General features: G+C 37.7%; 1 protein-coding gene across 1 annotated transcript in view; it reads left to right on the top strand.

The window, feature by feature from the left end:
- nherf1b (NHERF family PDZ scaffold protein 1b) overlaps window positions 1-24,792 on the top strand; it is a 47,343-nt gene that overhangs the window by 19,791 nt on the left and 2,760 nt on the right. Inside the window, exons 2-4 of the mRNA XM_028455919.1 lie at window positions 12,535-12,705; window positions 15,841-15,994; window positions 20,939-20,982. Of these exons, the coding sequence (XP_028311720.1) occupies window positions 12,535-12,705; window positions 15,841-15,994; window positions 20,939-20,982 (369 nt within the window). The remainder of the gene's footprint in view (window positions 1-12,534; window positions 12,706-15,840; window positions 15,995-20,938; window positions 20,983-24,792) is intronic.

The following is a 24,792-nucleotide window of genomic DNA, read 5'->3' as shown; positions in this document are numbered from 1 at the left end:
ATACTAGTCAATGTGGGTTAAGTGTCTTGGTCTCCCAATAAACTACTAACCAGGCCCAGCCCTGCTTAGCTTCCGAGATCTGACAAGATTGCATAATGACAGGCAGGTATGGACACGAATTAGATAGTATGGAAAGATTGATAATGCAATAAATACCCAGCTGTATAGTATATGGGGACATTTATGAAATATTTACGGTGGGCACACTCGTCATACTCAACGTCCTATGATGCATTGTGAGCGGAATGTGAGTTGAGTTTAGATAATTGACTTTGTAATTGTAATTGCCATGACAATTCTATAAAATTTGTCAATTATAATTTAACGCAAAACTGGGGCACCATGTTGCAGTTCTATGTAACGTTCTACACATATGTAGTTAATAATTATTTATTAAAATATGTTTTCTCAAGCTTTCCCACATTTGACCATTTATAAAAATGAATCGAGGGTTTTATTGACACAAAAAGGCTCAGACACCCACACCGAAAATATTAAAACCTACATTTTCATTGATTAGGAAGCCTAACAATGTAACCAATAGATAGGAAAGAAGTTAGATTATAGATATTTGTTTTTAGTGTATTTACAGCTGATTTAGGACACGTTCTCATAAGAGATGCTAACAGAAAGCTAACACAAGAGGAAGGTTTACTTTTATTAGGTTATTCATTTCAGGCTCAGTAACTGTGATTTATTGTAATTTAACTTTAGTAATTGGGAATGTAAGTGTAATTGACTTCCTGTAGATAAAAAAAAAATAATTGTAATTTAATTGCAATTAGAAAAAATGCTGGTCAGTGTAATCGTAATTGAATTGTAATTGAGTTTAGATAATTGACTTTGTAATTGTGATTGACATGAACATTCTTTAAAATTTGTCAATTTCATTAAACGCTAAACTGGGGAACCATGTTGCAGTTCTATGTAACGTTCTACACATATGTAGTTAACAATTATTGAATAAAATATATTTTATCAAGCTTTCCCACATTTGACCATTAAAAAAAAATAATTTTATTATTTTGACACTGATGCTCACACCAAATATATTAAAACCTACATTTTCAGTGATTAGGAAGCCTAATAAGGTAACCAAAAGATAGGAAATAAATTATATGATCGATATATGTTTTTAGTGTATTTTACAGCTGATTTAGGACTTGTTATCATAAGAGATGCTAACACAAGATGAACATGAACTTTTATTAGATTAAATATTTCAGGTTCAGTAATTGTGATTCATTGTAATTTAACTTTAGAAATTGGGAACGTTAATGTAATTGACTTTCTGGAGATGAAAAATAATTGTAATTTAATTGCAATTAGAAAGAAATGGTGGTCACTGTAATCGTAATTGAACATGGGTAATTAAAAATGTAATCGTAACTGAAAAATGTAATTGACCCTCACCGTGCTTGGAAGTATACTTCAGTGGGGACGGTCACCATCCTAATCATACTAAAAGTGTCTAGTAAGTAGACAGTATACAGTAAACTCATTGAGTGTTTAGTGCGTAGTACGTCAGTATGCAACTTCCAACACAGCCCAAGACTTGGTCACATCATCAGGATTGTGAGGGAGAGTAGAGGTTACTTAATGCTGACCACAGAGGATAAACTGTGAGCATTAAAGCAGGGGAATGAGGCGAGCAGCAGGATGGGAGCGATGAAAGGGAGGCTGCATTCAGAGCTCAGCTGTGTGTGACAGGATGCTGCTATATTTGAAGGACTCATGAATCCAAAGGATCCGCCTTCAGCTACTGAAAGCAGCTGTTTGGATGGAGGTTGAAATACAAACAGGGAACTTTTCACCATATGATTGTTTTTTTTTTTTTTCAAAGTCGGAAAATAGTTTGTGAATTCTGTGTACGATTGACTGAATGAGGGGGAATTATTAACTGGCAGGGTTTAAGCCTCTGGCATCTCATGCACACACACACACACGCGCACACACACACGCACACACACACCATCTCATCATTATGCAGATTAGTTCCTGCCCATCACAGACTGAACAGCTCACCTCAGTCTGGCTGACAGATTAATGCTCGCTGTCGCCTCAATCAGTGTGAGACACCATAAGTGGATGTTGGTAACGGGTTTTCAAGCACTGGGCTGTGGACCGGTACCAGTCCGTGAACTGTTTGGCATCGGGCTGTAAAAACATGAAAAAAAAAAAAAGAAAAAAGAAGTCTTAAAAAGCTCCTATTATTTTATTTTTATGTATGTTCTCATAAGTTTTATTTTTGTCACTTCTGCTTTTGCAAATGCATCTTTTTCACTTGACTGCATTTGATTAGAGTCAGTGCTGAAGCATGATGCGTAGGTGGCGCTGGGGAACATCCTGTGCACCAGGGTTGGGGTCAATTATAATTGTAATCACGGAATTGGTAATTCATTACAATTATGGTGTAATTATAATTGTATTTTTAAAAAATCTGTTGCTGTCGTAATGAAGTCTTAATTGAGGTCAGATAATTTACTTTACTAATTCTATAAAAATGGTGAATGCTAAGGGTTAGGGTTTGTTAATTTTACGCAAAACTGGGGAACCATGTTACAGTTCTACACATATGTAGTTAATAATTATTCGAATGTGTTTCATATCAAGCTTTCTCACATTTTACTATTTAAAAAAGTGTTAAAACCTGTATTTTCATTGATTAGGAAGCCTAACAATAGATTGGAAAGAAATTAGGTGATGGATATTAGCGTTATCATAAGAGATGCTAACAGAAAGCTAACACAAGAGGAAGGTTAACTTTTATTTGGGTATTTATTTCAGGCTCAGTAATTGTTATTAATTGTAATTGAACTTTAGTAATTGAGAACATAATTGTAATTGACTTTCTGAGGATAAAAAAGTAATTGTAGTTGGAAAAAATGCTGGTAACTAGAATTAATTTTAATTGAACATGGGTAATTGAAAACATAATTATAACTGAAAAATGGAATTGACCCCAACCCTGCTGTGCACACGCCCCCAGAATATAATATTGTCAAATCCATTGAGTACAAAGCTCATAAACAATCCTATTACCTGACCATTATTTGTTCTATGTTTGTGATCGACTGCAGCTATGTTCATGTTCCTCTACCTTTTTGTGTCACGTGCGCCCTAATCTACACTGTATCGGGATAAAAGTGAGTTCTTTAATCTTGTATTTGTTGAAGATGAAAGTCCTCAGGTGAATTTAGACTCTGCTTTGTAGTCTGGTGCCTGTGAGTTGAACTTTGGCACATTGTCTTATCTGCTGCTAAATACTGCTTCCTGAGGAAAACCTTTAAAAAAAAAAAATGTCCTAAACTGGGTGAGAACAGTCAGGGTGTGGTAACTTTACACTCTGCATCTCAAACGCATAAAGATGCCAGAGCGGCCACTGTAGATGAATATACGACTGCTGGATGTGTGACTCACAAGTGTGTTTTTAGCATTAAGATGAAACCTGGCATTGGTGGAAATTTTGAGAAAATGTGTTTGGTTGCCAAAGCCTGTGCTGGTGAGATTGAAAGCGTCTCTTGAACATGGACTGCTTGGAAACGTGTGTGTGCGTGTGTGTGTGTGTGTGCGTGTGTGTGTGAAAAGCTGCAGTTTGTAGCAGCTGATGTTGGAGTTTGAACTGGCACAAAGGAGTGTTGTCTCACTGTCAACTAACATGATGCAACGCTGGGAGACTTTTGGTGGTTTCACTTTGTTTGCATGGCCTGGAGTTACTTAACTTCAGGTCCACTTTCTATTTGACAATGTGTGGTTTATATTTGCTTAAGAGGAAAAGCCACCTTGTCGTCTGTCCAGAGAGTTAGCTGCCCATCATGTCAGTGAATTAGAGCGGATAATCACAATACAGATCTGGGAAACACATTTCAAGTTATTAATAGTCATTGTCAATGTCATCACACAAAATAGAATTCAAGATATTCGACGGGAAAGACAGCGATCCCATGACAATGCTGCAATCTTAGATGATTGTTACTTTACATAGTGCAGCAGTGTTACACACTTTATTAAACATGTGGTTAACCAGCAAAATCTGGTTTAGTATCTACAGCTTAGATTATTATTGTATCTATTCATAATACTTATTCAACACTCAATTAAAAAACACATAAAACTCAACTCATGGAACTTTTCACAAAAATCAAAGGATTATGTTTTTAATTTTCACATGAGCGACCATGTTATGTCATCTCTAACATGATATTAGAGACCCCCCATCCTTCAAGAAACTAAGAATGTTTTCTCAACAATTTGAGCCTATTTTTTTGCTTATTTTAACCCTTTTTATGCAACTACACCAAATATTCCATATTTTAACCTATTTTCATTACTTTTTCTTGAATTATTTTTGCTCCTTTTAATGCATTTTTGCTACATTACTGCCAATTAAATGCCTTTCCTGCACATATTTTCCACTTTCAAGACATTTACGGCATTTCCACTTTCCACCTAATGTCACACATATTTACCCATTATTGTCACTTTTAACCTCTTTTCACCATATTCCATGTTTATTTTTGCCAATTTAACCACATGAACGATTTGTCATGCCCATTATTTGTCAGTTTAAATTAATTGTTCCTACTTTTTAAATTACATTACTCCCCCATATTTCTGCCACTTTTAAGCCAGCATTGACACTTTAAACCCTCTTTACTACTTTTTCTGTCTGTTTTTGTTTTTTCTAATGTATAACTTTTAACCAATTTCTTTGGTTTTGAAAATCCCATTTCACCACCTTTTCCAAAATTTTTGATCATATTTTACCCATTTTATTTCTGATTAAAAAAAAAAAAAGATTTACATTTTTAAGATGACTATATACTAGGGCGTCAGTAATATAAACTTCCTGGATAACATACAGTAGATACAATGGACCATCATTTTTGCTGACTTTATGGATGGGCCCCAAAAAGCTCTCCCGTTATTCCCATTATAGATGGCCCTGTGTCCACATGTCTGTGTTCATCCACATTCAGATACAGTGGGGGTCCCTGGTCTCTGGCACCTGTATTTTGGGGGTCGAGGGCTGAAAAGTTTAAGAACCACTGATATAAACTAATGTATGTTTATAAATACTTAAAGAGTAACTAAACCCCTGCTTTCTGCTGACCTGCCACTGGGAGGGAAATTAAAAAAATACCTCGATAATACTGTAGGCTTCACTGCTGTAGCAGTAAGACACGCCCACTCTGTTAGCTAGGGATGTAGCAATTCACTCAACTCCCGATACGATTCAATTCACGATACTGGGTTCACGATACGATTCTCTCACGATTCATTTTACAAAATGGGACTGTAGAAAAATGACTGAAAAATATTCCTTTATTTTTTGGGGGGAAAAAACTATAAAAAATTATAGTTTTCCTTTTATTTTTCATTGTCAAAAGAATCACTTGATAAACTATTCAAAACAATGCAATTTAACTAAAAATAAATCTTGAATTAAATAAATAAAGGAATAATACAAATGAAGAAGAATTCATTTAAATTCTGGTTCTTTTGTAAACAATGCAAAACTGCATAATAGTTTCTTTTTCTTTTTAAAAGTGCAACTGAAAATGTATTTTGTGCCTTAACAATTGGACTTAAAAAAAAATGTAGGTCAGATATTTGTTTGGACCAGCAGAGGGCGCTGGTAACCCAGTGGTCAGTTGGCATGCAGATATCTTGCAGTGAAGAAGAGATGCTATGCTAGCAGACAGAGCTAATAGAAAAACGTGACTTTTACAGATATTCACGTAATATTACAGATATTTTTTCGTTGCTAAAGGGGTAAGGAATCATTTATGAATGTGTTTAAAAGTAGACGGCGGCCAGAAAAAGTATTAGCAGATTCCGCCCGCCGTCAACACTTCTGTATAGCGCCCTCTGCTGGTTAAAAAAGTACTGCGATTCAATTTTCACAGTATCGATGTGAACCGTGATACCTATGAATCGATTTTTAACTGCCTTACGATTAATCGTTACATCTCTACTGTTAGCCCATAGAGACAGACGGGAATACACACACATAGCGAGTTCATAAGCTAAAATGTGTCACTACAACTACAGGCACACACAGCCTTACAGACACCACTCAGGGGCAAACAGCCCTGCTCTCATGCACATTTGAGAAGACGGACACGCACGTCCGTGCACATGCAAGACAGTCGGGAATACACTCATAGCATGATGTGTCTGTAAATACACACATGGCTTTATGAACCCTTTGATTAGCACAGAATTTGAAGCACAGAGTCAAAAACATCACCGCACACGGAACACATTTGACTTCCTCATTGGCTGTCAATCAATGCTCTCTGAGAGCTGTGATTGGAGGAAACCCTCCTCCCTTCTCTCAGCTTTTATAGGAGGGGGCGGGGCCAACAGTGACAGTTGATGACGCAGGCGAATCTTAAAGAATCCGTTTCAACCAATAGCAAGATTAATTTGTAATTGCCGGCATTCAACCCTGAAGAGGCCAGTATGTCTGACATTTTACAATTAAATATGCAAAATTAAAACACTTTTACTAAAATGTGAAGAGTTGGACTCGGATTAATAAACAAATACTTACAGTATGTATTCAGCAGAAAAAGGTGGGTTTGGGGTTTATTTACTCTTTGAAGATCTCTTTGTTGACAGTGAAATTTTTTATTTATTTCTTCTTTTTACAAGTAGTTTAATGAAAATGTTTTTATCCCACTTTTTGCTTGCATGCGTGCGTGCGTGTGTGTGTGTGTGTGTGTGTGTGTGTGTGTGTGTGTGTGTGTGTGTGTGTGTGTGTGTGTGTGTGTGTGTGTGTGTGTGTGTGTGTGTGTGTGTGTGTGTGTGTGTGTGTGTGTGTGTGTGTGTGTGTGTGTGTGTGTGTGTGTGTGTGTGTGTGTGTGTGCGTGCGTGCGTGTGTGTGTGCATGTATGGGTGTATTTTGTGGTTGTATTTGCACATTTTAGTGCATCATGCTCTCTTTCATGTTGGGAAGTTGAGCCAGAGCAAAGGGAAGCACGTTGATGGAACATGTGTCGACAGTTCCTGCTCTACACTTCCCTCCTTGATAAAGAAACGTTTGTGTCACCAGGAGTTTATGTTCATCTTCAAACATGAGAAACAGGAATATGAAATGATCATTTCCATCTGTGTTTTTAATCTTAATCGACTACTGAATCTATCAATCAAATCGTTGTGGTATTTTGTTCTTGAAAGATTTTTTGTGGCCTTTTTTATAAACTGAAGGGAAGGTTCGTATTTTTGGAGGTTGGCAAATTTTGGAGCCAAAGGCGCTAAGCTAAGGCTTTATCACTGTGGGTCACATCACATTAGGAAATGGCTGCATTTAGGGCTGAAGACACTTCATATTGTGCTTCAGGGTCTTAAGTGTTAGAAAGAAGAAGGCAGGAGTCAACTTGATGCTGTCCGAACAAGTCCTCAGTGTGAACTCTGTCAGTGTGGTGATACCATCAACTCTGCTCTTTTATTAGTTTGTACAATAGGAGCATCCTATGAAAGTGCTTTTGGATTTGTCCTATCAAAACAAACACATTTAATGCAACACAGTGTCTTCAACAGCCAATGGGAGTGGCGTACTGCTGAATCATGTCCACAGCTGCACGAATATGACAAGTTGCATGTGTCAGAGTCTGAGTTCAGCCGATTGCACAGATTTAAAGATTCTGAGATTCTTTGGCCCTCGAGCCGTCACCGGCACAGGGCGTCCTCACGTCTCCCAGAGAAGTTGATCACGCTATCAGTGCTTGTAAGAAAACATACATCAGCCTTGACATCAGGTTTCCTGATGTCAAGGCTGTCGTTTGTGCCTTCCTGTCACTCAGCGTCGAGTCTGCAAAGAAAGTGAGGAGCTGTGGACGACAGAACGAGAACTTTTTGCTTTGTTCTTTCAAAGGAGAAATGAAAAATGCTGGTAATGTCAGCGTAGATCTTTTAATGCTGGTGTTTCACAATGACTTGGACATCAGTCAATTTCTTTTTTATCAACTCACACAGATGACGAGATTTATTAACATAATCAATAACCCTGATACATGTGGCGCTATGAGCACGATTGTGGTTGTCTGTTTCCTTCACAGCAGACTGCTTTCTCTAACTGCGTTTCCATTACCCTTGGAAATGAGCAAAATCTAAATAGTGCAATCAAAACCAGTAATGGAAACACCTGATTTTCAAAAACACACTCAAATATGGCTCAAAAGTTTTTACGCTTTTATGAGAAGGAATTTCAGACGTTTCGATATTGAAATGTGTCCCAAAATCACACTGGAAATACATTTTCTGCAAATACACGTCACTGAATGTGACGTACCTGGTCACATGACGTGAGGTACCTGGTCACATGACCGCTTCTGAGTAAACATGGCGCAGCACATGCAGACAGAAGAGGACACAGGGACCTTTCTTAGCATTATACTTCAAATGTATTACTGCATCATTAGACGTGAAACAACAAAGGAGTTGTGGAGTATTATAAGGAGGTTTGGAATGTCCGTCTTTCTCGTGGGATGAGATTTCACCTGAGTTGCAATGGTCCTGCCCAAAACAATCTTAGAGTTAGAGTTGAGTTGAGTTTATTTGTCATTGCACATGTTACAGAGCAACAAAATTACATTTCAGTTTCATCCCATCCAAGAAAACATGAAAAGACAATCATGACATGGGAGCACAGGAGCGGGAGAACTGCGGTTCGCCACAAGGGCGGCGCCCCTTATTTAGATGAGAAATGGGATAACAACAATGGGGAGGAAGAAGAGATTAAAAAAGGCAAAAAACAAACTAGATCAAACTAAATCTTCAATGGAAACATGTTCAAAGCGCAATTAAACTTAGTCGACATTTAGAAATATTGCTTTTATTTTGCAAAAATCTGTAAATCTAGTGACTCCCTTGTTCTTCTGGTGCTTTTCCACCTCCAGTTCAGAGTCCAGGGGTGGGGGTACGACCCCCTACTCGACTGGTGTTGTGATAACCAACAACATGACTTCCTTGGTCTTTGTTTTTTTCTGGTTCCTGTTCCAACAATCACTGTCTTCACCTCTCGTCGACTCCTTTTACAATGCTGTGTGTGTGTGTTTACACATTTAGCAAGTCTAGTTCCCCCAAAAATGATTCTACAAAAGTGTTCAGGTGTACAGATAGTAATCATGCTAATCATGGACTTGCACAGTAAGTTCACAAAGAACTGCTCTCATCCTAATGCAGAGCTTCTGCTGCACAGAGATGGAGACGCAACAGCTGACCTTCACTCCTCTGTTTAGTCTGTAATCAGGGATGACACAGTGGAGGGCTCTTATGTTTGATCAGCTCACATTTCATGATACTCAGCAGCTACCTTACAAGAAGGTCAGAAGATTGTCTGTGTTCAAAATAGCATAAAAACCTACTATATACTACACACTCAATGAGTACATACTGTCTACTATATACCAGTACTATTAATATTATTATTGGTATCATATTCAGAAGTACTTTATTTATCCCAGGGGGAAATTGCTTTTTCACAGAGGTTTGAGAAACGTTATAAATAAAAAAAAAAAAAGAAGAAACACGAACAAAGGAAATAAATGAAACAGGAAATGTACATAATTCAGTAAAATACTATTAATTAAATAAGGATTAAATTCAAATGCACACATTGCAGTTGAATAATAATAATAATAATAATACAAATATACGAATGTACATATATAAAAACAAGTCAATTTTGGAAAAGTAAGAAAAGAAGCAGGAGCGACATGCTGTATGCACGGTGGCGAATGCGCCAAATCACATGCTGGCCGTTCCCACCAAGTTTCCCAAGATGCATTTCAAATTTACAAGAACTAGAACCTGAAGCACGCTGAGGGTAAATGTCTCTGTTGATTCTCCACCTTTGAAAGTTCTGAAAACATTTTAAGTGAGAAAGTAGAATATCAACATGTGGTCATTTGGTCCATAAAACTCACGGAAACACATTTCTACTGACAAAACTTCTGGTTAACTTCAAAATAAGAGCCCTGTGTTACAAAAGGGTTAAAAACTAATGGAAGACAGGAAGAGATGCTTTTGTTTTGAAAAGGGGATGTTTGATTTTTAGCTTGAAGCTGGTCCCAGGACCATTTTACTTTCCGCTCGCAATGCATCATGGGGCGGTTGAGTATGACTAGTGTGCCTACCGTGCATACTAAGGAAATGTCTCGATATAGTATACATCTATTTCTCTGAAATAGGACAACACGGGTCAGAAAGTGGATGGATGGATATTTCTCACGTTCTCAATCTTTTTTTACTATCATGTGAACGCACTACATACTACTTAGTATGAGTAGTACGTTAGTATGCCATTTCGAATACAGCCATTGTCTCTTTACTGATGAAAAACTACGTAACATCATTTTGATGTGTAAGAAATTAGTTGACTTCAATCTCACTTTATACTGACTTCCTTCCGTACACAAATGTTAATCTTGTACATATTATATTTTTGAGAACAGACAAATGTTGGCCGCAAACGCTGCATGAAACTATTATTGTGTTTTCATTGTTTGTTCAGGTTGTATCGTTCTCTTCACTTCTTCTTTTGGCTGTTCAGAACATTAAGGTTCAATGAGAAAGTCATTGGTCCTTCATCTCCTCCATTTTCATTTCCTCCACCACATCCATCAACCCTCGCCGTGGTATTTCCTTTCTCCTCTCATCTCTTGGCTGCATCTGCATCTTCCTTTGTTGAATATATTTAGGTTTTTCCTGCTCAAACTGAGCCAGACTGAGTTGGTTTTAAGAAGAAAAAAAACAACCTAAAAATTAAACATGATCTGTTACACAAGATAATGAACACAACATAAAAGTGTGTGTTCATTTACACACTTCAAGTGTGTTTGTTAACTCAAATTTAAATATTAGAGATCGGCCCTCTTACAGTTGAATTTGAATATGATAAATAAAATAAAACTTAAAGATAAACTTAAAATTTCATGATAATTTTAGGGCTAAGCAATATATCAAAATACAAGATATATCCAGTTTTCAATTTTGGTGATATATAAAATTACAATATCGCTTTTATCGATACATACATATATATATATTTTATAGCTTATTTTGTTGTCAAATACTTGTTTAAGGAGTCGCTGCTTTCACTACTCCTCAGAACAGCATTAAAAGCTCAGTTAGATGCATTTCTGAGTGTGTTCAAAACCAGACCTTCCCCTAAACAAGCCACACTAGAGAACTCACTCACACATGCTGTCTCTTAGAGGAGAAAAAGACCAAAGTTGCTGTTTATCAATAAATGTGACTGTGTCATTTTGCATCAGCAAATTTAACCCAGAATTGTCTTTCTAGTCGGACTTTATTTGAAGATTTTTGCCAGTTATCGCCATTTTGAGAAAAGATATCCTGAGATGAGTTTTGGTTCATATCGCCCAGCCCTAATTTCAGCAACTTTTTTTTTTGTCTTTTTTTTAATAATATGTTAATTATTATTATTCAAAAGGAAGACAAAGAGAACTTGCTGGAATTATTATGTGGAAGTAAAGTACACATGAAAGTAATCAACAGATGCCGCTGAAGAAGACTGGCAGTTTACAGGAGATCAAAGTAAATTTCCTGAAAAAAAAATGTCTGAATATGAATGAAACCTATTAATGTAACATGTATAATGCTTTTCTAACCATTTTCTTTCATTGTGGGAATCATTGTTCTGTCTTTTCACTACTAAAATTTTTCTTTAGATGTTTGACCTCAGTTATAATTGTGTAGAACAAAATAAAAAGTATTTTCAGTGTGACATTAAGTAGTTGGATGATACACAGACGGTGTTCTGCACTGCAGTAGGGTGAGAGTACTCATTCACCCTGATGAGGACAGGGTGTCATGTCCAGTTTGGTCACAGTGACAATCCTGCTCTCTTCCTCCTGACTGCCTGCTTGTTACTCCATTCACAGCCATCAAATCCCCCATCGCTATAAAAAGAAAGTGCTTCATCCATACAGCGGAAGGGAGGCTCTGGGTTAAAGCTGGGAGTTTTTTCCTGGATGACAATGCGGCTCTTGCTCTTCCTGCCATCCTAGAGCAGCATTGGACAGAGCAAAGGTGGCAGAGGGAGGGCAGGCAGGGGTCAACGCCCAGTTTACATTGTCCTTCTCTGGGACGAGCTGGACCCCCCCCACCCCACTGACCACACTGGAGCCAGGCCTTTCCCATTATTAACCCTTCCTCGATTTCTGTGCAAGCCTTTCCCCGCTGACTTCCAATCACATGCCTACAACAGGCCCTTCCTTCCTGGCCAGCAGCTGGAGTCACATGGACTCACAGCGGCTCCACTAGATCCTCCACTGTAAAAAAAAAAAAAAAAAAATCAACATAGTTTTGAACACTGCAGCATGCAGCAGCCTCATGCATGTTCAAGCTCGGATTCATCTACATGGTTAACAGTTCCCAGGAGCTCTCTGTGATCTTTGTGCCTCTGGTTCTCTCTGAACAAACACCAGTGATGAAGGTACTTTTTCACCTGCTTTACACACTCATTAACTCGCCTTCTGTTTATACTCTGACCTCTTCCAGGAGGTGGGCACCGAGCTGAGGCCACGTCTCTGTGTGATCCAACGAGGCTCCAATGGATACGGCTTCAACCTGCACAGCGAGCGGGCACGGCCGGGTCAGTACATCCGAGCCGTGGATGAAGACTCGCCAGCAGAGAGAGCCGGTCTGCAGCCCAAAGACAGGATAGTCCAGGTACTGATGTCAGTGTGTAACCAACATGGAAGCATCATTAAGCTCTAATAAATGTAAATACATCTTACAAAATAATCCATATTGTTATTGTTCACGTTTTTAATTCGCGAATGACTTTCAATTTAAAATAATCCCAGCGGTACATCCTGTTTAGACCAGCAAGCTACTGCTCCAGACGGCCTGCAGTGTTTGTCGTTGATAAAAATAGAAGGTTAGGCTTTGTGTTGGAGTTCTATAAAAAGTACTGGACAAGAAGACTTCCTGGAATTAAACAAAAGCAGAGACAATGGCCTTAAATGTGCAGTTTGCACACAATATTTATTTATACAAAAACCCAATAATGATTAAGAGGAAAACAATATAAATAAAAATAAGTTTGGTATTAAATTTATTAGCATCATTACATATACATATATATCTATATTAGGGGCTGAGACTATATATAGGGCTGAAACTTTAATGCGTTAATTACGATTAATTAATTTTCAGACAGTTAACCACTTTTTTTCCCTTCTTATTTTTGTACTCCATACAGTGTGGAACCTCATTTCATAGTTCCCGGTATACCCATAATACTGATGCACAGATTACAGTCAGGAGAACCCAAGGTGAAGTCATTCCTGTGTTTCGTGGGTGTTCATTTTAGTTTATAAAAACACCAGATGGAAAACAAAAGCCCAGTTGTGTGCAAATTGTGCAAGAAAGAATTTGCCAATCACCGGAGCTCTTCAAGCCTCCGTTAGCACCTTAATGCTAAACACGTAGCAGCTAGCACGCACAGCTAGCAAGGATAACGTTCCGCGTCAGAGCAGACCGTGTTGCCAATCCTCACTCAAGATGACAGAGTTCAGAGCCAGAATGAATAAGTTTATAAGTGACAAATGAACAAAGTCAGTGGATAAATGATTGTAGTGGACAGTCGACCACTGTCAGTGGTAGAGGATGTGGGCGGGGCTAGAAAACAATTTCAAACTAAATTCATCAGTTTCATCAGTTGGTCTCTTTATTTCATGCCAACTGTTTTGCAGTCTTTGTTTTAGAAGGTTTACAAAAAAAAATCCGGAAAAGCATAAATATAGTTTAATTAAATTTAAGTTTGTGCTTTTTAAACAATGCATAATATTTTTATTCATACTGTACATTGTGTTAGCACTCCAAAATAAACAGTGTTGTTTTTTAATTTTAAAATTGGAAAAAACGTGGCTTCTCATGTCAAATGTTGTTATGCGATTAACTTAGATTAATTGAGATTGATTAATTAGTCTCAAATTAATTAGATAAAAAATTTATCTAGTCCCACAACTAATATACTGTTTATATATCTATACTGTATATATATATATATATATATATATATATATACAGTATATTCAGCTGTTATTACCTAGTTTAGAGTTCACGATACAATACGTCACTCCATACAATACATAATTATAAATTATTTTGCAATAGCATGACGCAAAACCACAATGTGGTATATTTTGATATTCTAACATGTTTCAGTCAAAAATTAAAAGTGCAGCTTTAAAAGGAATTTGTGGGGTCAACACACACTCTTTTTGATTTGTCACTCCTTGGATTGTTGGTCTATCAAATGTCACGCAACAGTGACATTTGATAGAGCGGAGGTAGTACTGCACTTACAATCAGTCAAAAACGTCATATATTGCAGGGAAAAAACACAATATTAGATATTTTAAAAAGGATGTTAGCATTGTATCGTGATATTGATATTTTTTCTGATGTTGAAAAAGCTGAATGACTTGGGGTTTGTGTTACAAAGGTCAACAATTTGCTACTTTTGTCCTATTTGTGTTGGATTTACAATGACTTCTAATGTGACGGTGTGAACGCTCTGTGTGAGGTCTGAAAGCCGTCAAAGGGCTGGGCTGTATCAGTATCGCCCTCTAATAATCAGATTATTCACTGATCCTGGGTGTGTTTTCTTTCTTTGACTTGTTTTTTTTTCTTTTTTGAGAACAACGAAGTAAACAAACTTCATACACCGAGCACTAAGAGCTGAACAAGCCTCTGTTTGCTCTTCTGTCAGAGTGAGATTTAGGCAAAAAGACTGAAATAAAGAAAGGACATAAGATAAGGAAAGACTTGGAAGGTAGATGTGGAATGAAGTCCAGACAGTGAGGTTTCCAGTCCCTGTGAGGGCCTCAGACACACCACCCACCGAGCAGCGGGGCTTTGTGAGGAGCCGACAGTCATTGTTGCTGCTGTTACTGGCCCAGCAGCTATTGTCCAGTTCTCTCTGTAGGGCTGATTGGACGTGCACGTCCGCCCTATGACCTAAACACAAACATACACACACCCTTCAGGGACATTTCTCACGTGTTTTCCCCTGGAGATCTGGTACCAGAACCCTCATCTGGCCTTCAGGAATCCACCTTAAAGTTGCTTATACATTGATACATAATAAAACAGATGATACTATTGTCTTGTGTAGTAATTAAAATACTGTACGTGCATGAACACACAGGATTTCCTGTCTTTGGCTCACTAAATAAAGATATTGAAGAAAAATCTCAGCTGCCAGTGACTTGAAAAGGTTCAGTGTAGTTACTGGACGACATTGACCAAGGGTCATATCTGGATATTTTTTCCTCAAAATAGCAATATATGATATAAATCTGGATATTTTGAACTCAATAGTCTGATCAGAAAGACAAATCTCTGTTATGAAAAATGCCACACAGGCACATTTATTAACTAACAGCTGCACAATATGTGCCACTTATGGCACTTTTAAAACACATCCATATAAAGTCTGTCGTGCTTAAATCCAATGCGTTATTTCCTTGTATACAATTGTTTGATTACCTTTTCAAACTATTTTAGATCAATTAATGTCATCAGGAAGGCCAACTTAGCGAGCTCAGATCAATGTAGTTGGATTGTAGGAATATACATCGATTCAGTGATCTTATGGATGAATCATTACACCCTGCAAATGAAAATATATTGTAATTTTCTATATCGCCAAAAGAGAAATCTTGATATATCTTAAATCTCGATATATTGCCCAGGCCTAGTTCAGTGTCGGTGTGTTTGTTGTTGTCCTTGACTAAATGAGAAGGTTTTCTGCTTTTGGGATTGTGTATTTACAACAATCCTCCTCTTCCTCAGGTGAACAATGTACCAGTGGAGGGAAAGACACATTCAGAAGTCGTCGCCGCCATCAAATCTGGTGGCGCCGAGACCCGACTGCTGGTGGTGGACCTTGAGACTGACACCTTCTTTAAGAGGTGTCGAGTGGCCCCCACCCTGGAACACCTGACAGGTGGGCACACATAGTGACAAAGTCCTCCCATTCCCAGTAATTTGCAGCAGATTCTCCCTGTATCATAGTTATGTGTTTAAAGGTCCAGTATTATGCTATTTTTCACCCATCTCCATTTGTTCTAAGAACCTCAACAACATAGTATTTGAGGTTTATTTTTCCAAAAAGAAAAGTCACTTTCATGCTCGCTCCTAAAAACAAGGCCAGGACTCTCCCCAGGGACGAGGCACCCTGCCCGGTCAAAGGGGCACCAGAGGTGCCCATGGTCCCATCGATGGGACGCGCACCGTCTTCCTGGTCCTCCAGCAGGCGCAATTCGGACTCTAGCCAAAAACCAAGCACATAATTGGACTTAAAACATGTTCGCTCATACCACTTTTTGACTAAAATTAGCAATTTTCTTCGGCCCAAACATTGTGCGGTTTGGCTTTAGCGGAATGATGCACATATTCTGACATGGGAGGACCAGACCTCGTTCGACCCAATCCGAGCACTTGTGGAAAATCAATGGGAGAGATTTCCAGGCCCCGCTGACTTTTTAAAAAATGTGAAATTGGATAGGAGGGAGGAAACAGAACTTTTTCAACTTTGGCCCTCTGAATGAGGCTAAATGGATGTTTATCACTGTAGCAAAACCATTATAAAGTGTTTTTTTTCATAATACCGCCCTTTTAAAGCTTGCATACTCGCCTCTTCTTTCTTATCCTGCCAAAGATCTCAGACAAAGACACTGATCCACTTCCTGTTCCCCACATGGTAGCAACGCACGGCAGGGAAAGTTTATCCCTGAGGCGTACAGAGATCAGATCATGCTGCTTAAGCCGACTTTGTCTGTGGGATTTAAAGGTTCATCAAAAGCTTTTTCACACAAAAGCTTGACCTCACAGTTGTGATTTGATACTCACTGAATATTGTGAAAGAATGAATGAAGGAGTGAATTGTTGGAAAACAATATGTTGTCTTCCTCTCTTACTTTTCATCAGCTGATACAATGGCAGGCTTATAATCTATGCCCACAGGAGTTAAGGTGTGTCCTCTCACTTTTGTGTTTGGTCACAGATATGAAAGTTGAGGGTGGTTATTAGTTTTACAGGTGTGTACCCTCCCAAACCCCAAGGGGGAGTCCTAATACAGAGCTAGAGGACGTCCCTCCATGCTGCAGCAGCTGGTCCTCTACAGGGCTTTAGTTTAGTGGATCATCTGATCACGTCTTCACATATAAACATGGTGCTGCCAGCTGTTGGCATGGCAACCAAGCCACAGGCAAGTGTAGGAGGCTGCCCTTCATGTTCAGAAGAGTAATGCAGATTCAAAGCACAGCATTGATTTTAGAAGCTGGAAAACATATGAGAAAATAAACTTCAAATTCAGACACTTTTGGATCCATTAAATGATGAAATAATGAATAACAATGAAAACGGTCGAATACACAGTTGCATTTTAATTAAAAAAAAAAAAAAATTACATTTGCAAACATATTACAGTGCAAAGGTTAGACGATTGCAAACAGTGCTTTATGTTTATGTTTTGCTGGTTTTAGGTTTAAAGGGGACATATTATGCTTGTTTTCACCCATCTCCATTTGTTCTAAGAACCCCAAAAACATAGTATTTGATGCTTATTTTCCCAAATTTGCCTGTTTTCCAACCCTCTGAAAAGTCATTTTATGAGCAGTTCTGAAATCAGGCCGTTTTTGGAGCCTACTTATGCATATTCATGAGTGGGTGTGTCTGTAGACGCTCACTCACTTCATGTCTCGCTCACAGGGTGATCAGTGATCACCAAAGCCATTTTATTTTTGCCATCCACACACTGTTGTTTTCAGCCAAAAAACTGCATATTACAATAAAACACATGGCTATTTAAGTGGCTATTGTTATTGTGAGTCCGTCTCAGCGCTTAGGGTCTCACAGCAGCAGCAGTGTTAGCTGTTAAGTCACTTTCTTCTCCTCCTCTGCTCTTCTAACTACAGGAATAGTGCATTTATTGTGATAATTCTTTCTTTTCTCCAACCGCTGTGTCGCATTGTGTCACAAACACGTCAGATCATCGATACGAAGAGATATAACAGTTTCACCAATGCACCGAACCACCTCCGCATCAACAGATAGTGCATACACTACAGTGTACGTTCACTGTGGAGGCGCGGTACCGGCAGCAGGCAAGTTCTGTATTTAGTTTTACCGATAGCCATCACTCCTTTGCTAGCAAGAAAAACAATGGCGGACTTTCGCAAAAGTTTTTATCAGGTTGGGGGTGGAGTCCATGGGTGGAGATACCAGCGGAGGGGAGTGTATTTTCTTTTCCGATTTGACTTGTGACGTCACAAATCTGGAAAATTTGAAATGGAGCAATTTTCTCTGTGTTGTAAGACTTACAAAGACCACAAAAAGAATGACTGGATGGATTTTTTTCACATTTTGTGTGCCGGTGGACACTCAAGTTACCTCAGATGTGATTTTAAAAAAGAACTGCAAAAGTGGATTTTTCATAATTTGTCCACTTTAAAACCCCAGGACCAGCCAGTCATTCTGTGCGGAGATTGCATGTTCTCTACTCAGGTCGGAATGACACGCGTGGTTAAAGATAATAGAGCTTTAGAAAAAAAAAAATGTCTTGCTATAGGAAATGATTTAAAACTTTTAAAAATAAAATCCATTAAATATTCATTAAAAATAATAAATAATTGTATTTATTTAATTAAACATGCATAGTACAGTACATGTAGTGTTGACCATTGACAGCATTTGCAGACAAGGTAAAAAAATAATAAAATATCATCTCTTCTTCATTCTCTTCAACTGGTAAAGGTACAATAATAATGATGATAAGATATTTTTATGTTGACTATATAAGACATCTAAATCAGACATGGGCAACTGTCTGATTTAGTGCTGCCCCCCAAACAACAGAAAAATACAGAAGATGACTAAATACAATCAAGATATCCTCAAACACACAAAATAACTTAAAAAAAACACACACACAAAATAACAACATTAAAAAAGGACAATAAAAGTCCACATAAACAGAAGAAACAACTAAAAATACACAGACACAAAATAATGTAAAAACCTAGAAAAAGCCAATAAAATACATAAAACATGAACAACAAAAATACACAGTTACAGAAAAATACAACTATTTTAGTCATCAAATAATCTGTAACATTTTTTAAAAGCTTTTAAACAATTACCAAGAATCATATAAGAGAAATCACATGTTTTGCAGTTTTAATACTTTATAATACTATTCCATAACTAACTGATTTTCATGACTCAATAAATGCATTTTTGGCTGTTTTTATTGCAGACAAAAAATAAATATATAAGAATGCAACAAAATAATTTTACATGACCTTTTAAATAGGTTTTACTCAGGTCTAATAAGCAACATTGCCAACATAAACACAACCATCAAATTGAGCTTCAACAATAATGAATGAACATTTTATATTTACTTTAAAAGTAGGACACAACAAATTAAATCCAAATCTATGTTTAAACACACCAATATCTGTTAGAGGTTTGTTTAACTGCAAAAATAATACAATAACAAATACAGTTTCTTTTAAACATAAAGAAAAAATAAAAGTGCAATATTTTGTAATATTGCTTTTTTATTTCTAAGTGGTTTTAATGCTTACATTTTTATTGTTATCCACATTTCATAATATAAAACATTATGTTTTGAATGTTTAAAATTACAGCCTACATGTGATTTCGTTTCGATTTGCTTTTTTTAAATAAGCATTTATTTGCTGAACTAATGGATTTAGAGTTTCTAATTTAGAATAAAGGTGTTTTAATAAGCAGTGTCTGTTTACAATGGTTCTATAGCTGAAATAAGAGCAGCGGTGCTTCAAGAAAAGCTGTGCGATGGGTCCAGAAATCCCACCCAGTGGCTCCAGTGACACAAACTAAACAAGGCATTGACACAGAAAAATGTGATTGACTTATTTTCTAATAATGGGTTCGGTCGGTTTTTTGGACGAATCATTTCAACCCTAAAAACCATTGTTTTTTTTAATGTGCTGATGTTGCCATTGTGTAATGCTGAGGTTTTTGTGGCCCCCGCTGTGATAAAAGTTGCCCATCAATGATCTGAAGAGTAGCAGCGTATTAAGTAGATGTTTTGAGTCCTGAACTCCTGGCTTTGAGTCCAGGATTAGAAATAACCACTTACTGTGGAGAGAGAGAGGGAGAGAGAGAGATTCCTGGGAGGTGTTTCCCAGGTAACTGCCTGCACTTTATATGCTGCCCACTCAGAGGGCACCTGCCTACACACACACACACACACGCACACACACACACACACACACACACTTGGCTGACCAGCACCTTTTGTTTGGTTTCCAAGGTGCTCGCTCCAAGTAGCCTCTCAGCCTGGACCTGGAGCTGTATTAGGACTTTGAGAGACTTATTTCAGAGTCAGCACACACACTCTTACACACACACACACACACACACACGCACACATGCACACGCTACGAAAACCTAAGGCTCTGATATCAGATGATCTGTGAACAACCAGCAGCTGAAATTGACAACAAAAACTTCCTAATTAAATCTTTTGGTAGGAATCTGAGTGATGGAAGGTAAGAGGGAATGAATAATGCGTGTAATGCATGTGTGTAAGTTCGACGCATTTCTAACAAACAAACAAACAAACACGGGCTGTCTGAGTGCAACCGAAGGCCCTTTCATTCCCATATGGAGGACCCTCTCTTAGAAGACGACCCACATGTGAATAATGGATTATGTGCTCATACCTGTGCTATGTAATGGAGTAGATGTTGGTGGATTGAAAGAGGAGATCTTTAAGGGACTCTTGATCTAATGGAGGAGTGCCGTAGCCTGGAATGAAGAGCAGTAGCTGTTGTGAGAAGAAAAACAAAGAGTGTTTTACTGATGGATGATCCCTGTGTGATTTCTTTGTCGGCAGGGCCACTGCCGGAGCCCGTCATCAATGGAGGAATAGAGGAAAAGGTATGTTTAAGGCTCAGATTTATAAACTATCTATGAGAAAATGACACTGGCAGATGCTTTAGATTTGGAGGCAGGGGTAGACTGGCCATCTAGTAAACCGGGCGTCGACCCAAAGTGGGCCGTTCCGGTCTGTGACAAAAGGATAAAAATTGGATAAAAGTGAAATATGTAAAAAAGGGGTTAAAAATGTCCCCCTTTTAAGGTTTTCTGGGGAATAATAATTAAAATTAAGACATAAAAAGCGACATGTTGAGCATCACTGACTTAATAACAGCTTGTACATGGTGTTGCTGATAATGTAGTGGACTAGTCTGGACAGAAAATACCAGGGCTGAATTTTTGTCTACCCCTGTTTGGAATCATACAAAACCAATTAAAAAAACATATTTGAAGGTTATAGAGTTCAGGCTGTTCTGTAACTGCTTTTATGTTACTACAGACTATGACCTTCTAGGCCAAGGTCGGACACAATTTTAACTCCTTTCAGCTGGGTTTCAGCCTCATTAGAGAAAATGAGATGCTGCTTGAGTTGTTAATCTGCCACTTGTAGCGAGCAGGCTTTCCTGTAATTGTTTAAATCTCATGGCTTTCTTTGTATAGAGCCATGAGTCGATAAGCTCCGCCCAGCTCCAATATCCCTTTAAACATTGACACAGATTACATAAAAGAAGTCTATAACAAACACAGCATCTCACCCACGGGGAATTAATAGATATCCTTGATGGAGAAACCAAATCTCCTGCAGCTTTATGTTGATCCTGGTGAAGGATTTGAGACTAAGACACAACCATCATCACTTTTAAAGCCATGACAGAGAAGTGCTTTGTCACTCTTCAGTGGAGAGTTGGTGGAAGAGATTGTTTGAACTTCTCGAGATCACATCACTGTATTTACACCAAGGCTGTGTTCGAAATGCCATACTAATGTACTACTCATACTAAGTCTTACATCAAAATGAATATGTAGTGCATTTACATTAGATAGTATGGAAAGGTTGAGTACGTGAGGAACACCCAGATACTGGGATGGACTGGCCAACTGGCATACCGGGCATCATCTCGGTGGGCCATCGACTCAAAGTGGGGCCGTTCCAGTCCGCTAAAGGCTGTCAAGAGTGGAAAAATATGGGCAAAAAGGAGGAAAGGAGGTGGTATGTAATGGTAAAAGATAGCTTAAATGGGCAAAATGTGGCAAACAATGGTGAAAAAGGGCAAAAATGTTCGAAAAAAAAAGAGTCAAAATGTAGGGGAAAAAAGAAACAGTATTTATTGGAAAGGAAATGGGTTTATGGGGCTAAAGGTAGCTTGTGGAAAAAAATGATTAACAAAAGGGCAAAACATTGGATAAAGATGTCAATGAAGAACTCGCAAAAATGGACAAAAAATAGGAAAAAAATGTAGCAAAAGGAAGCTACAATCTGAAAATAGTGGCAAAAATGTTGAAAAGGGTCAAAGAAAGTTGCAAAATGGCCCAAGAAAAATAGGTAAAAACGGACCGAAAATGCCAGGGCTGAAATTTTTGTCCCAGTCCACCCATGCACAGATGTATACTATAGTGGGACATTTTAGTAAGTGTGCATGATGCATTGCTAGCAGAACGTAAAATTGTCCTGGGACCAGCTTCAAGCTAAAAACCAAACATCCCCTTTTCAAAACAAAAGCGTCTCTTTTTGTCTTCCATTAGTTAATTAGTCATTTAGATCTACTTGCTCGCTTTCTCACTTAAAATGTTTTCAGAACTTTCAAAGATGGAGAATCAACAGAGATATTTAGCCTCAGTGTGCTTCAGGTTTTAGTTGTTGTCTGTTTGAAATACATCTCGGGAAACTTGGAAGTATAACATCCTAATCATCCTAATCATACTAATAGTGTTTCGTAGACAGTATATACTCATTGACTGTGTATTGTGTAGTACGTTAATATGTGATTACGAATACAGCCCAAGTGTTAAAACCAGACACCTCAACCATAACTACAGTCCCCCAGTGTTAGCTGCATCATAGGAATGCTTATCCAGTGTCCCTGTTCCCATGTGAACTCTCTGGGTGTTTTATGTAAATCAGTGTTTGATGACGAGTTCAGATAATGCCAGGCCTCCGTTCAGATGCCAGTGCACAAACTAAAAGAAACCACTGTATTTAAATGGCGGTAAACGTTCACACTTTGGCTTTCGGCCAAATATGCAAAGCTGAAGCCTGACCCGGACTTCCCGTTACTTGGCGACTGTATGGGCAGCGGCGTGGTTGTGTGTTCCTGGTGTTGTTGCGTAACAGGAGCAAAAGGAGGGAGGGTCAATGGCGTGGGGCGTTTGGCGCTGGAGGTCAGGGAGAAGCCGTCTGTGAGGTGAAAGATTACAGGTCACAGGAATATTCTTACTTGGACAGCCTCTGGTAAACGTTGTTCTGACTGTGATGTTGTTCAGTTAGTTTGTCGTTAAGCAAATGATCAGCTCTCAGATGAAAAGGAGAAAATGGGAAGTCTCAAATGTTCACCATAAAAAACAAAACCCCACTTGTAATCTGAGTCCTATGGAAGAGAACTAGGGCCGGTTTGGATGGAGAAAATGATTTTCAGCAAATCAAGAATAAAGTCGAAATGGGGAGATTAAAGTTTAAATTTCGAAAATAAACTCAAATCAAAATACAATACCGTCATAAAAGTCGAATGTTTGCTGATAAAGTCAAATCTACAGAAGCAAACTAGGGCCAATTCATCATATACAACAAAACTGTCCCTAATCTGTTTCCGTAGCTCCTCAATAGCCACAGACAAATTGAATGCTACTCTTCTTCTTTGATTTTTTAACTTTTATTATCCTTTTGTGATGTTGCTCCTGTTGTTTTAATTTCACCTTTGTTTGTACAGCACGTTGTGGTTTTATCTGTGAAAAGCGTTATATAAATAAATATACTTACTACTTACTTACTTTCAAACTAGATAGTTTTGGTTGAAACGCTGTGTTTATGAATTCTTATTCTTTATTCTCAACATTTCGACTATTCTTGATTTGCCTAAAATTATTTTCTCCATTAAAATTGGCACTAATCCACTTCCGTAGTTTCATAGCTTTTATATAAGTAGATTTTAAAGTTGATGAAGATTTCTAACTGGTTGATTAAAGGATAAAAACAAAAAAAATTCCATGCTCTATATCTATTTATGTGTTAATTGTGTTGACTTCCGTCTACTACATTTTTAAGGGACAAAACGAGACTAGGACTAAATGAAATGAATGAAAATTATAGCAAAAATAAACCGATATTTTCCTTAACTAATAAAAACAAAACTATAATGTTCACGTGGGACGAAATCCAATCAGAACTGAGTTTATTTTTTGGAAGGAATCAAAATCAGAACTACTTTAGTTGTGTGGAAGGCGGGACAATTCGTTAAGTGACCAATAGGAAGTAAGCTGAAATTGTGTTTGTTGGACGTTATGCTCATCCAATATCAGGTTGATAAATGGTTATTAAATCTTTTTTTTTAAATGCACAAACTGTTATGTCAACCATATTTATTCATTTATTTATTTTGAACAAACAAATTTTAAAAAAAATGATGAAAATGAATAAACAAATCAACATAAATCTCTGTAAAATAGAATAAAATAAAGGAAATTTCAATATAAGACACTGTTTGACAGAATTATTTTATTAATCCCAGGGGGAAATTTCTTTCATTACAGCCACTTACGAAAAATCACAAATAAAAGAATAAAATGTTGAACAAAGACGAAGGAAAGAATAAATGTTAAATAAGTGTATTATTAAGTAAAAGACTGTTAAAAAAAAAAACAATGATCACATACACA

The sequence above is a fragment of the Gouania willdenowi genome, chromosome 8 (genome assembly GCF_900634775.1).
Source record: "Gouania willdenowi chromosome 8, fGouWil2.1, whole genome shotgun sequence".
Classification (NCBI taxonomy): Eukaryota; Metazoa; Chordata; class Actinopteri; order Blenniiformes; family Gobiesocidae; genus Gouania; species Gouania willdenowi.
The sequence above is the reverse complement of the archived record's forward strand: the minus strand, read 5'-3'. Positions and strand labels throughout refer to the sequence as shown.